Source organism: Perognathus longimembris, chromosome 2, assembly GCF_023159225.1.
Source record: "Perognathus longimembris pacificus isolate PPM17 chromosome 2, ASM2315922v1, whole genome shotgun sequence".
NCBI classification, from domain to species: domain Eukaryota; kingdom Metazoa; phylum Chordata; class Mammalia; order Rodentia; family Heteromyidae; genus Perognathus; species Perognathus longimembris.
Window position 1 is genome coordinate 47,545,393 of NC_063162.1, and position 14,254 is coordinate 47,559,646.

General features: G+C 45.4%; 1 protein-coding gene across 1 annotated transcript in view; it reads right to left on the reverse strand.

The window, feature by feature from the left end:
- Nucleotides 1-6,940: 6,940 nt before the first annotated feature.
- Micu1 (mitochondrial calcium uptake 1) overlaps nucleotides 6,941-14,254 on the reverse strand; it is a 149,765-nt gene continuing 142,451 nt past the window's right edge. Inside the window, exons 11-12 of the mRNA XM_048338988.1 lie at nucleotides 9,064-9,153; nucleotides 6,941-7,908 (exon numbers count right to left, since the gene is read on the reverse strand). Of these exons, the coding sequence (XP_048194945.1) occupies nucleotides 7,751-7,908; nucleotides 9,064-9,153 (248 nt within the window). The 3' untranslated portion in view covers nucleotides 6,941-7,750. The remainder of the gene's footprint in view (nucleotides 7,909-9,063; nucleotides 9,154-14,254) is intronic.

The window sequence follows — 14,254 nt, forward strand, 5'->3', positions numbered from 1 at the left end:
CAGTTCTCAATTTTTTTGGCCTGCCTAACTTGAAGAACATATTTTTGCGAACTAAGGCTGGGGTTATAAAGATTATGAAAGAAATCGTTGCTTGGTTTAGGGAGTGTTAAGTTTGTCATATTTTTTAGAATCAAGTGGAGATATGTTTTAGGAAGTTGTATAATGCAGGACTTTGAGAAGAAGTTGGAAAACTGAGGATGTAACTCACTGGTAGTGTAATAACCTGGGGGGCCAGGAAGCCCCGCCCCACATTGTCATCATTACCACGCCCCATTGAGGAGTGGAAAAGGAGATCCTGCTCCTTGTTGAGGGGACCGCCCCCTCCCGCCCCCCCCCCTCCCAGGCTGGGGGATTATAAGAGGGCAGGATTTCTGGAAAAGAGGAGGTGACACGTGAGAAAGCAAGGCCTCGGGAGGTTCCTTGTGCAGCTGAGCAGTGCCCCGTTCCCCTCAGGCCTGAGGGGAGCCCAGGCCTGCGGACAGAAGAGGCCCGAGTCCGGGGCCTGTGTTGTGGGAAGGCCCAAGGTTGGGCCTGTGTAGAGGAGATGCTGGAGTCTGGACAAGTGGCATGGGGAGGCCCAAGTACAGGCATGCAGAGAACAGAGGCCAGAGCGGCCTGCAGAGCTGAGGACCTCTGCGGAGAGCCATGTGAAAAGCCCAGGAGAGGGGAGAGGCCTGTTGAGAGGCCTGTGGACAGAAGCCTGTGGAAAGGAAGAAAGGAAAGAAACTGGCCCTCTGGAGGCTGTAACTGCTCCTCGTTCTGGGGTAGCCTGGGGCAAGGCAGTTGTAAACTGACTAATGAAACTCATTTGTTGGTGCTGGTAAGTGTTAAGAGTGCTTGCCTCGCATACATGAGGCCCTGGGTTCAATTCCCCAGCACCACATATACAGAAAACGGCCAGAAGTGGCGCTGTGGCTCAAGTGGCAGAGTGCTAGCCTTGAGCAAAAAGAAGCCAGGGACAGTGCTCAGGCCCTGAGTCCAAGCCCCAGGACTGCCCCCCCCCCAAAAAAAACCCCACCTCATTTGTCACTTTAAACTGTGCTTAAACAGGATTTTCTTGCTCCCCAAGTCACATTAGCTTGTGAAAATCTGTTGTATCCCTTGCATTGGAAATTAAAAAAAAAAAGAAGTTGGAGCTACACATATAAATGTGGGACTACATACATGCTACTTAAAGCTGTGGAACTGGGGCTGGGAATATGGCCTAGTGGCAAGAGTGCTTGCTGTATACATGAAGCCCTGGGTTCGATTCCCCAGCACCACATATATAGAAAATGGCCAGAAGTGGCGCTGTGGCTCAAGTGGCAGAGTGCTAGCCTTGAGCAAAAGGAAGCCAGGGACAGTGCTCAGGCCCTGAGTTCAAGGCCCAGGACTGGCCAAAATAAAAAAAATAATAAAAAAAAATAAAGCTGTGGAACTAGAAGCACCACAGAAATGAATATAGCCAAAGAAGAGTAGATTCTGATTTTGGAGCCTTTCAGCACTGCTGTCTTTAGAAGTCTAGGAGAGGAGACTCTAGGAAAGTTGAATGTTAAGTAGTGGCTTATGAAGCAAGAAAACAAGTTATCTCAAGTTAAGTGAAGCAGATGTTTCTAGGAGGAGAAAGAAGTTTATCAAATGCTATGGAGGGGCCAAGTGGTAGGAGAACCTAGAAATGGCTCATGAATGTGGCAGTATGTAGGGCCTTGGTGACACTGACATAACTGCTTTTAGTGGCTAGTAAAAGTCAGGGATGTATTCAAGAGGGTGAGGGTTAAAGGAGGATGAAGTGGATTGGTAGGAGAAGGAATATGGGTTCCTGCGGAGTTTGTTGTTCTTTTAAGATGGGGTGTTTTGTGATAGGAATTACATAGGTAAGACCTTTTGGTAATGCAAGCAGGAAAGGAAACAATTAGAAGAGTCGGGAGGAGGGGAGAGATTGAAGGTGCAAGGGAGACATTGGCCTTAGCCACATGGACATGTGTTGCTTTTCAGGAAGCAAGGCAGTGTGTGTAGATACGTGTCAGGCTGGCTGGGAGGTGTGGAAGTGAGGGCGTGAGGACATTCTCTTCAGATAGTTTCATTGTCTCAGGGCATTAAGAATCAAGGTCAAGGCCTCCCATTTCCTCTTCCCAACACCAACCCTTAGGACTCTTAGTAATAAAGAAATCTGTACCTCCTTAATCCAGTAAAGTTAAGGCCTCTATAGATTGGTAGGCTACTAATCTGTTAATGATAAATATTGGGTCCTTTTTGGATAGCCTCTCTGAGGCTGGTTGATTTAGGACTACAATGTTCATCTTCCCTTCTCCTGCTAAGTATCATGAGGTTTCTTCCATTTTCTGAGTGTAATAGGGCCTCTCTTCTGCTGACCATAGGTACTTGTCAGTGACAAAGGTACTCACTCAAGTGGGAAAGAGTCTGTAAATTCCATGTGTTAAGGAACTGGATTGTGATTGCTCAGCCACTGGCTGGTGAGTTATCCTCTCTTTTCCTGAAATGCATATGAAATGACAAAGTCTTACCTGAAGTTTGAATCTGTAGTCAGTTCTGAGCAGGTCTGGATCTGCGAGGATCTGGAGAGGTGGCTGAGTGTGCATGGTGAGTGATTTTTGGTCCTTGCGAGGGAGCCCTTTGTGCCTTATTGAAGTGCCAGACTTTGAAGTCAGGCCCCACTTTACCACGTGAACCCCATTTTACCACGTGAGCCCCATTTTAGAATCGAACCCTGAGCCAATCAGATTTGTACCTGTGTCCTAATCTTGCTTGCTTGAACACCTGATTGTTGTAACCTTGTTCTTTGCCTTTATAAGCCCTGTGTAATCACAGCTCGGGGCTCCCTCCTAACCTCCGCTGTGTCGGTGGGTAGGACGAGGCCCGAGTTGCAGCTCGCTTAAATAAAGCCTTGCCTTGCTTTTGCATTTCGGAATGTCTGAGTCTCGGTGGTCTTCTTGGTGGTGGTCTTGCGACTTGGCACAACATTATCTTGCCTGAGCCATGCAATTTGTCCCTTCCGCCCTCCCTCTCCTTCCTTCCTTGCTTCCCTCTCCTTTGTCTTTTCCCTCTTCCCCTCTCCCCTCCCTTCCTCTTTCCTTCCTTCTCTTCTTTTTTTGAGGTACTGGGGACCCAGAGCCTCCTGCATAGAGCAGGAGCTCTACCAGCTGAATCATAACCCCCGCTCCTATCTAAGATGTTTCTATCCAGAATTTTGGTTCTGAATGAACAGTGAACAATGAACTGAGCCTGAAGACTGAACCAGTCTTTGTGTCATCACTCATACCTTTCCTAGAGACCTTAGTCCCATGAGGTATCTTAGTTTTTGAGGCTAATTTGATTTTTATGGATCCCTTTCAGTCCAAAGTCTAAGAATAGAGCCACACCCAGCACAGTTCATATTAATCCTAATGGTCTAAAGGTTTTGCTTAAAATGAAACTGGAGTACCAGAGATGACCTGAAATTATACTTTCTCCTGATTGTCATGATTCTGGCCTAAGGGAAAAATCTAGAAGCTTCTAACTTGACTAGCTGGCATGTAGTATCTACACAGAGGAGACACAAATCTTTACTTATCTCCTTCACAGTTACCCAAGCATCACTGGAAAAGTGAACCAGCCTGTGAATCTCAAGTGTTTAATTTTGCTTCTAGACTAAATCCAGCCTTGCATTAACTGGCTGTCAGCCTCCATGTCTCTTTCCACTGGATAGACAGAATGCTCAATCTACCATAACAAGCTTTTATCTTCTACCATCTCTCTCCATCTCTACCAAGATATCTCTCATCTCACCTATCTATCAGCCTGTCCTCTTTGATTATCTTTTAGTCTATCTAAGCAAAAGTCATTCTTTAGACCTCAGTTTAAACCCTATCTCCTCTGTGAAGTGAGGGAGCTGCTTTTGCAGGCATGTGTCTGTCCTGTGTTAGGCACCAGGAGGTGCTGTAGGGATTGAGATGCACAAAGCATGACAGAACCCAGAGCTTGGTCTACTAAGGAAGAAAGGAACGAGAAGAACTACAAGACATGTGGTGAGTCTCCCAGTGGGACTGTGTAAGCTCCACAGGGGTTCAAGAGAGGAGTTGTTAGCTGTGTGTAGGGTTAGAAACGCTTTCTTCCTGCATAGCTGACATCCTTTGCCACATTCTGTCTCTAGCTCCAACATGGAGACCTTGCCTTATGGCCTAAGCCAAGAGCCTGACAACTCAGCCCAATACTTATTATTGCTTCCTTCTAATGGGGCTTGAACTAAGGCCTGAGTGCTATCCCTTAGCTTTTTTGCTCAAGGTCAGTGCTCTAAAGCTTGAGCCATAGCGCTTCCTCCAGCTTTTTGGTGCTTAACTGCAGAGGGAGTCCCTTATCTGCCCTGCTGGCTCTGAACAATGATCTTCAGATCTCAGCTTCCTGAGTAGCTAGAATTAGACATGAGCCACTGGCACCAAGATTTTTACTTTTTAAACTGCCATCATATCTGTAATTACATGTATTTAAAAATTTCTATCCAGGCAAGGTCGCTTAAGCATGCAGTGTTAGCTATTAGGGAGATAAAGCTCTGGAGATCGTGGTTCCAGGCCAACCCAGGCATAAAAATTCAAGACTTCATTCAACCAATGGCTGTGTGTGGTGGTGTATACCTATCATCTCCAGTGACATGGACAAGTACAAGATCATAGCTCAGACCTGCCTGGGCATAAAGAAAGACCCTATCTTGAAAATAATACATGCACTGGATGCAGGTGTCTCGCATTTATAATCCTAGCTACTTAGGAGGCTGGGATCTGAGGACTGGTTCAAAGCTAGCCTGGGCAGGAAAGTCCATGTGGCTCTTGTCTACAATTAACCACCAGAAAACAGGAAGTAGAGCCGTGGCTCAAAGTGGTAGAGGACTAGCATTGGGTAAAAGAGTTCAGGGATAGAACCCAAGTTCCAGCCCCATGACTGACAATAACACACACACACACACACACACACACACACACACACACACACACACACACACACACCAAAACCATGCAAAAAGAGACTGGAGGTGTTCAAGTATAGAGTACAAGGAGCAAGTACAAGGATCTGACTTTAATCCCCAGTATTCATCCCCAATTCCTAATACTGGGTGTTAGGTGTGGCACTAAGGTAGAACACATATCGACCATATGAAGATTCCTGGAGTTATGTGGCAAGTGCAAAAAAAGATCTTACACGTGCTCCACCATCGCTGCTATTTCTTTGGGTTGTATTATTATTATTCCCCCCCTGCATAGCTTATCATGAGCTTATCTTCTATAAGTACACAGGTTTCCTTTCTTTCCATTCAGTTGTGACCCACAAGTCTTTTCTTCTTTTGCTGGGGGAGGGGTTGAGCCTAGGACCTCACACATGCTCAATTCGTCACTAAGCTATACCTCCAGCCCCATCCCCTCCCCTCTCTTTTTCTTCTTCCTTTCTTCTTCCTTTTATTTTTGGTGCAGGTATTGGGACTTGAATGCAGGGCCTTGGGTTCTCAGCTTCTTTTGCTGTACTGCTTGAGCCATGCCTCTACTTCCAGCTTTTTGCTGGTTAATGGGAGATAAGTCTCATAGGAACTTTTCTATCCAGGCTGGCTTCAAACTGCAATCCTCAGATCTCAGTCTCCTGAGTAGCTAGGATTACAAGTGTGAGCCACTGGTGCCCTCTTCAAAAGTGGGGTGTGTTTTTTTTCATTTATAGCCATATCCATAGTGCCTCTGTTCATGGTTCCTTCTGCCCTGCTCCACGGTGGCTCTCTGGAAAGTCCTATTCTCAGGAATGGACTCCAGTCCCCTCCCCTCCCAGCATCCACACCAGTGCGCATCACTGCACTAAGATTTCTTGCCAGCAGGTGGCACTGGAGGCCTGTAAGAAGCTGACTTCCCTCCGACACATAACCCTAACCCCCCTCTGGCTTGGGCTGTGTGAAAACTTGCAGAATGTTCTAGCTCCAAGCCTGGGCTCCTGGCTCTCAAGGTGCTGTTGCTTCTTCCTAGTCTGGTAGTAGTCACTGTGTAAACATCTCTGTTATCTAGACAATTTGCTCAACCAGAACTAAACTAGGTTGGGCACTTTCTTAAGCCTCTTTTTCCTGAGTAGCAATCTCTGTGTTTTCCCTGCTTGTCTTTGGGCATGCTGAACCCAAGACCAAGGAAGCCTAGTAGCCCTTCCTGAGATGTCCCACAGAGGCTAGGAGTGGGACATCTCTTTCGGGCTGGAGGGAGAAGGTGACAGAGAGTGATTTGGGGATGCTGCAGTAAACAAGAAATACTCTGCTAATACTGTGCTAATGCCCCAGACCAAGGACAATGATCCTGGGCAAAGTCCATACTTGGATCCAGAAAAAAGAGGGAAGATAGACGAGAAGGGAGAGCAGCAGACCCTTTGGAGAGTCTAATGTCCCAGGAAGGACATTAGAAATGAGGCTGCTAAATGGTTGTGGAAGAAATGCCAGGACCAGACTCTTCCTTGGGCAGCCACAGGACTAGATAAAAGTCCTCTGCATCTCTTTGGCTGCCAACCACTCCCTACCCCACCTTCAGAGCCCAGCCCTGGGTTTTGAGTGTGATCATTGTTATGGCAGCCATGACAGGGAGAATTAACCTGGAGGTTCTGGAGGCTTCAGGAATTCTAGAGATCTGAAGCACAGGCGGAACCTGAGGAACCTTAGAGCCCATGTAGCTCAACCGATTTGTCATTTAACACATGAGGGAACAGATGGGAAATGACTTGTTCAGTGCCACCCTGAGTGAGTGGCAGAGCTGGGTTCATCAGACATGGTTGCTATGGTTTCTAAAATTTAGGTCCCCAATAACAGATGATTCTTCATACACTCCACTCCCCCTAGTTCCTTATCATGGGGTATGAATAATCAAGGACTGTTGTGCCATGACTATGAATGACACATTAGGCAAACTGTGCAGGGTCAGTGCCACTATGGACCCCTAAACACCCTTGTGATGTCATCAGACAAACTGCTGCTAGTGACTCTGAAACCCAGGCGAAAAGACGAGAAGGGCTCAGAGGATTCGAAAATAAAGAAGACGGGAACCTTTGGGGGCTTAATGAAAACTGTTATAATTATAGTGATATTTTCCACATGTTTAGGACAGGCGGAGGCAGGCCTCCACTGTGGAGGCCATGGTGGGAGGGGGTGGGGTGGCACCTGCATGGAACCACAACTCAGCCATGGCTGCTCATTAACAGTCTGGATGGAGGCGTCTTGGGGTGCCTTTGAGGAAAAGAAGGGAGCAGAGAGGGTCATGAAGCAGCTACTTAAATTTTAATTTCTACTCTGTTCCCACGGAGCACAAGGCCTTCTGGGAGTATCAGAGCCCGCCTGCGTCTCACACAGATCCTTCCTCAGGCCAGGCTTCCTGCCAGCTCAGGGCGCCGGGGTCATCTTCATTATCATTCATCACAGACTTCTTGTCTGACAGAGATTCTCCCAACTCGCTGCTTAAAAACAGTAGCAGGAGGAAGAATAAGGGATGTTCTTGCTCATCTAAATCCATGGCAGAAGTGATCTGAGAGCTGGCTTTTTCCCAGGGCTGGCAGGTGTGGGAGATTCCTTAAGATAGTGTACTGAAGGGGCCTAGCAGAGCTCTGGGCCAGGAGAAGGGAGGTGAGGGGAAGCTGTGGAACCCTGAGGTCACTCCCAGAAGGAAGGGAGCACTGGTCCCAAAAGCAGCAGCATGAAGGTCTATGCAGAGGCTGCTCTGGAGGAGCCAGGATGTTTGGGGTGCAGGTGGCACCCTTTTGAAGTTTTGGGCCATTATTTGGGCAATGCAAAGTCCCAGGCAGTTTCCTGTGCACATTTCCACATGGCCTGCATGAGGCGAGTGAAGCCCATGTCTTTGGGCTTCTCTAGGCCTCTCATCAACCGTTGCTTCATGATAGAAACAAATTCCTTATTGCTCAGCTCTCCATTGCCTAGTGGAAGAGACAAACACAACAGCGTAAGTGGAGGCCTTGGAACAAAGCCACTGAGAAAATGCCACTGTTCACACCATGTGGGTCCTGCACGCTCTCACAGCCCAACTGGATTCTCATGGCCCAGGATGACCTAGTTCACTTCTTTCTCAACATTTCCAAATGGAACTCAGTGACAGTGCTGTGTAGTATGACAAAAGATGAATGAGAATATAGTATCTGTCAGGTCCTGTGCTCAGTACTGAAAATAAAGAAATAAGCAGACTTTGTGTTTTGAAATACTTGAAATACTTGCAGGTTGTGGGAGAGACAAATTATGGCATCAGCATGGCAAACAGGATGCTGTGGGCACAAAGGAACCAGCAGGGAATTCTAATAGCAAAGGACTTGGACCCAGGGCTGGAGGCATGGCCAGCAAAGCCAGCCTGCAGGTCTGCACTCATGGCCCTCCTTTAATTACTCTGCTCCCTAGGAGGGAGGCTTCTTCCACCTCCACTCCCCTTTACTGGCCAGTTCCTGATGCTTTGGGGAACCTGATTTGTGCGTGTACTATGCCTAGCTGGGTGAGACCTTCTTAGTCTATCTGATTCTCCACATCTGCCACAGGACCTTACATATACTATATTCTGTATAAGGAGATAGGTTCCTCCTTTCTAGTGACATTTCAATACCTGAGTGTCCTTTCTCTACTAAGCGACAGGTTGGGTTTAACATTTGTATTTCATTTTTTTTTCCAAAGGAGATTATACTTATTTGGGCTACAATTAGGATTGTGGGAAAACACAGATTTAAGCAATCCTGCAAATTTTCTCTGTTTTCTTTTCCTTTTTTTTTTTTCTGCTGCAACTGAAGCTTAAACTCCGTATCTGGTGCTTTTGCTTGTTGGCTGGTGTGCTAGCACCTGAGCCACACCTTCAACCCCTCTGTTATCATTTTTGAGGTCCTATGGCCATTAATGTAGACCACAGGCAAACTGGAATTGCCAGAAGCGGAGAACACAAACCCTGTGTTCTGTTTCTCCATCTCATGAGGTGTGGGCCAGCCTCTGGGAGGCATGGCTAGTGCACTGTTGCTGCCTGTGAGGCTCCATTGGAAGCCATGTCTAGAAAGGCCAGGCTGCTCAGTGTCCTCTCCTGATTCCAGAGAGCCACTCACCGTCACAGTCAAAGAGCGCAAACACCACATCACACACGTGGTCTGAGAGTTCCACTTTGGCTACTGTCCTGGCCACCTGCTGCATGGTCACTGAAAGAGAAAAGATACTGAATTAGTACAGCAAAAAGACTGCTGGTTTGCTTTCTCTGAGTGGATGCTAAACTGCTCAGAAGTTTTCAATGATGTTGACATCATATTTAAAAAAAAACATAGGACCAGGCATGATGACAATATCTGTAATCCCTGCCATTATTCCATTCCCATCTCTGTACATAGCTACCTTCTGCTTTAACTGCTATAACCTGGGATTATCTTCCTATTCTCTCTCCTACTGCACTCATTCCATGCAGAGTTCCCACAGCATTTATCCCTTTTCCCATGAAGACAGTGTTCTTTGCTGTAAATGAACCATTAAGCCACATTCAAGGAGGGCAGTGAGAGCTCTTGATGGTTTCTAGTAAGCTCACCCAGCTGGTATTAAGTGGTTATAGAACAGGGACCTCTGGAGGTTGCAGCAAGAACTCATTACAAATACTATCTTCTCACTGAACAGCCACAGATGGTGTCCCATCTTGGCATAGAGAGGGCGCTGCTGGTTTGTGGACTATAGCAAAGAAGACCAGGGCTCCTAAGTCATTATGACTCAAACCCTGGGATGATGGTAACTACCTCTGCTGGGTGCCCTTTCACAGGGCCTCAGAGAGCCTCAGACAGCCCCCAGGGTATGAATCAGAGCGGGAGGAAACTAAGTAGCTGGTGAGCTGTCAAACTGGGAGCTCCTAGGACAAGTGGGATGAAGAGCAGATTACAAGAAAGTGCTTGACAGCTGGGCCGGGGAGCTGGCTCATTCATATTGTTTCCACCTTCTCTGAATCACAAAGCCATAATTAAATCACAGCAAGCTGGAAAAATTTCCCCTTCAGATCTCAGCTTTCCTATGCAAGGCAGTTGTTGGTCTGGAATTTTGGCCTCTCTTATTTGACTATGATATTGTGAAACATAGTTGGTCTTCTTCCCAGTTTCTGGGCCTACTACTCCTAATATCCTTGGAATCTCTCAAGTGAGGTATCATTTTGAATCTTAAGAAGATGGCTGGTAGCTTCAGGATGAATGTGGGTTACAGGAAAGACCAAGCCTGACTGTACATTTTAGTCCCACCCTCTAACCTCTGGGGAGGAGAAAGGTGCTAAAAATTAAGTAGGGTACAGATGTCAATGAATGAATAAATAAATGAAATCAATCAATCAATACTGCCTATGTAACAAAGCCTTCACAAACCCCCAAAGCACAGAGTATGGTAAGCTTGCAGAATGCTGGCCATGTGGAGGTACTGGAGGGTGCTGACCCACAAGAGGCGAAGAAGCTCTGAACTCCTTCTCTCAAGTCTCTCCCTGCATCTCTCTTCTTTTGTGTCCTTTGAAATATATTTTCATAATAAACTAGTAAACATAAGTCTCTTCCAGTCTTGGGGCTTGAACTCAGGGCCTGGGCACTGTCCCTAAGCTTGTTTTTGTTCATGGCTACTGCTCTACCACTTTGAGCCACAGCACCATTTCTGGATTTTTAGTAGTTAACTGGAGATAAGAGTCGCATGGACTTTCCTGCCTGGGCTGGCTTTGAACTATGATCCTTAGATCTTAGCCTTCTGAGTAGGTAGGATTACAAGCATGAGCCATCAATGCCTGTTTTTTTTTTTTTTGTTGTTGTTTTGTTTTTTGTTTCTTTTTAATAATTTTTTTTTTTTTTTTTTTTTTTTTGGCCAGTCCTGGGCCTTGGACTCAGGGCCTGAGCACTGTCCCTGGCTTCTTCCCGCTCAAGGCTAGCACTCTGCCACTTGAGCCACAGCGCCGCTTCTGGCCGTTTTCTGTATATGTGGTGCTGGGGAATCGAACCTAGGGCCTCGTGTATCCGAGGCAGGCACTCTTGCCACTAGGCTATATCCCCAGCCCCTTTTTAATAATTTTTTAGAGTCAAGGTTTCACTATACAGCCCAGACTGACCTGAAATCACTATGTAATCCAGACTGATGTAGAACTCTTGAGCATCCTGCCTTTGCCTTCTGAGTTTTGGGATTACCATGTAATATAAATAATCATGTCCAGACTCATAAACCTTATGTGGTGATTATTGTGGTATGAGAGAGGAGGAAAAACTGTTTTTTCCAGAATGCCAACTGATTGATGGTTTAGATTTTATTTCCTAATTTGAAAGATGTCTACATGAAGCATGAAGACACCATGAAAAAGAAAGACTCTTCCTTTTGTACAAATCTGTCTGAACAATCAGCTGACATCAGATTGGGTGATTTCTATTAGATCAGAATTTGTAGAAGCAGGCACAATTGGCACTCAAAAATCTGATGCCATCTGGCTTTTTGAAAAGTCCAGGCAAAATCCGAATTGTGCCAGGTCCTCAATTTACTGGCATTTATAGTCCATGAGTAGACAATTTAGCAGTGGAAAGAAACAAATACTGAGTTTGCATAATATAATATCAGAAGCTACATTCCATAAAACTAGTAACAATAGTTGAACTGAAAATATCAGAACCCAAATGTCCACATAGAACTAGATAATCTTAGAACCAAAGGAAGCATGAAAGGCAATATGAAATGCAGGGAAGTGGAGTGACTCACTTGGAGTTACAGAACAAGTAGGTAACAGAGCTAGCCCAATGCTCTTTCCCTATAACCTTAGGTAGGTCTATTTGACTTCTTGTGTAGACAAAACTAGCTTCTTCATGACTCTGTTATCTCCAAAGAGAGAATTCAGATGAAAGAAAAGCAAATTGGGGAATCCTCAAGTGTTTTTGGTCAGTGATGAATAACTGAATAACTGGGAGTTGTGAGGAGTTAGTGCTATAGTTTGACCCCAGCTCTGACTGTTCTGGACAGTGGAAGACACTTAGCATTCGTTCCTTTGGAACTCACACTGACAATTTCAGGGACAACTTAAAAGGCATATGAAACATTAACTGGATGAAAAGTACATGTGTCAAAGGTGGCCTTCGGAGCTTTTCCCCAAAGCGGGGTCTGATGTACAGACACAACCTTGGAGCATCATGACCTAGTTAGGAACTGCCTTTTCCTTCCTAATGAAAAGGTGTTTGGTAAGGTGATCTGACACATTGGGCTGACAGTCTGTAGCTGTGTGGCCATGTGATCAATCCTCTCTTTCTGGACTGCTGTGAAGAAAATCAAAAGCTGGCTTGTGAGTGCCATGGTTAAGTGAGGGAAGTCATTTTATTTCAGCCTCGGAAAGGGTTTGATTCAGATGTCTTAGTTTAGAGATGGGGAGAATTTTTCCTTGAAGAGCATTTGTCCTTTCTTTTTCTGCATCTTCTTTTAGGATATTTTGGCAAATATCCAACTAGATTTTGGAGAAGGAACAGCATTTAGGAGAACCAGCAATTAAAGGAGCCCAGAGCAGTATACTAGTAATGAAGATGGTAACAATTTCTTATTCTACACAGAATTGTTCTCATGTTTGTTTTTTTTTCCCTTCTGTTACTAGGGTTTGAACTTAGCATACTTGATTAGCTGGTGCTCTAGCACTTGAGCTACCTCTCCAGCCTGACTTTTTGCTGGTTATTTTGGAGCTGGAGTCTCTTGGACTTTTCTGCCAGGAGTTGGCCTCGAATTACCATTTTCTGGATCTCAGCCTCCTGTGTAACTGGAATTATAGGCATGAATTAGGTACCGATGGCTGGCTCAGAGGTAAAATTTAGATCTGAATTCTAAAGGACTGCTCTAATTTGTGTATGTGGGTAGTAGGTGATGTGGATGTGGTGGGGTAGAGTAGTCAATCTGAATACAGTATGGAAAGCTGAAAGGTGCAAAAGCCTGACTCAAGAGCTGGAACATAAGACGCAGAGGGGCCAGTCCAGTCTCTGCAAGCAAATCTTTAGAACAAGCCAGTTCTTTTCTGGAGACTAGTCTCATAATGTTGCCTATTCTGGCTTTGAAGTCCTTGGCTCAGGTGATCCTCCTGCCTTCCACCCCAGACTATCTAGGATTATAATCTCCTGTCTCTATACCCAGCTTTTTAATTTGCCATATTAAGTTATTTTCCCCCTTTCCACTCTTTGAATATTCATTCTCCTTATTTTAGGAAATTTTTATTTTATTTTGTTTGTTTTTGGTGTTGGGGATTGATTCTAAAGGCGTGTGGCACCCCATCTCCTAGGGGATTTCTTTCTTTTTTTTTTTTTTTTTTGGCCAGTCCTGGGCCTTGGACTCAGGGCCTGAGCACTGTCCCTGGCTTCTTCCCGCTCAAGGCTAGCACTCTGCTACTTGAGCCACAGCGCCGCTTCTGGCCGTTTTCTGTATATGTGGTGCTGGGGAATCGAACCTAGGGCCTCGTGTATCCGAGGCAGGCACTCTTGCCACTAGGCTAAATCCCCAGCCCCCTTTTTTTTCTTTTTGAGACAAGATCTTGCTACATAAATTAGGCTGGCCTTGAGGTCTAAAGCCTCTTGTCTTTGCTTCCTGAGTGCTGGGTTTACAGGCTTTGTCAACATACCCAAGTAGAAAATTATTTTTGATTAGGTAATACTTCCACTTGTTTCACAATTCAAATGTCACAAAAGAGAAGTCTTTCTCCCAGCCTGTGCCCCAGTCCAGAGGCAGCCAATACCTCAATTTCCTTTGGAAATTTCTATGGATATGGGTATACATTTGTTCTTTGCTTCTTTCTTTTCCCATAAAGATGGTATACAAGTTTGTTTAGTTAGCACAATGACTAAGAAATAATCTCATCTGAGCACATGAACAGCTTCCTTTATCAGCTTCAGAGTGAGAGGTCCACTAACAAGATGTATGGTCATGTATTAATAAGCAAGTTGTTCTCTAATTCTAACCTCAAGCTAATTATAAAATGACTTCCCTGGAGATCTGTGGTTGTCCTCCAGTGGAGTCCAAGTCTCTGCTGGTTGAACTGGGAACAGCTGATATATTAAAACTGAGGTTAAATTACACAAAAGACTGTTCACCTTAACAAGTATCTTATTAGACCTTTATAAACACTAATCTTTATAACATGTCTAGTATTGATGTAATTCTTGTCACCATTCTTTTCTCAGTGGGATGTAATGTTGCTATTTATGTGAGTATTTCTGGCGGTTTAGCCACCCTCCCCCTCCTTTCTCTCCCAGTGGTAATTATGAATCCCCAAGGCAGCTTTCCCCACTCCTT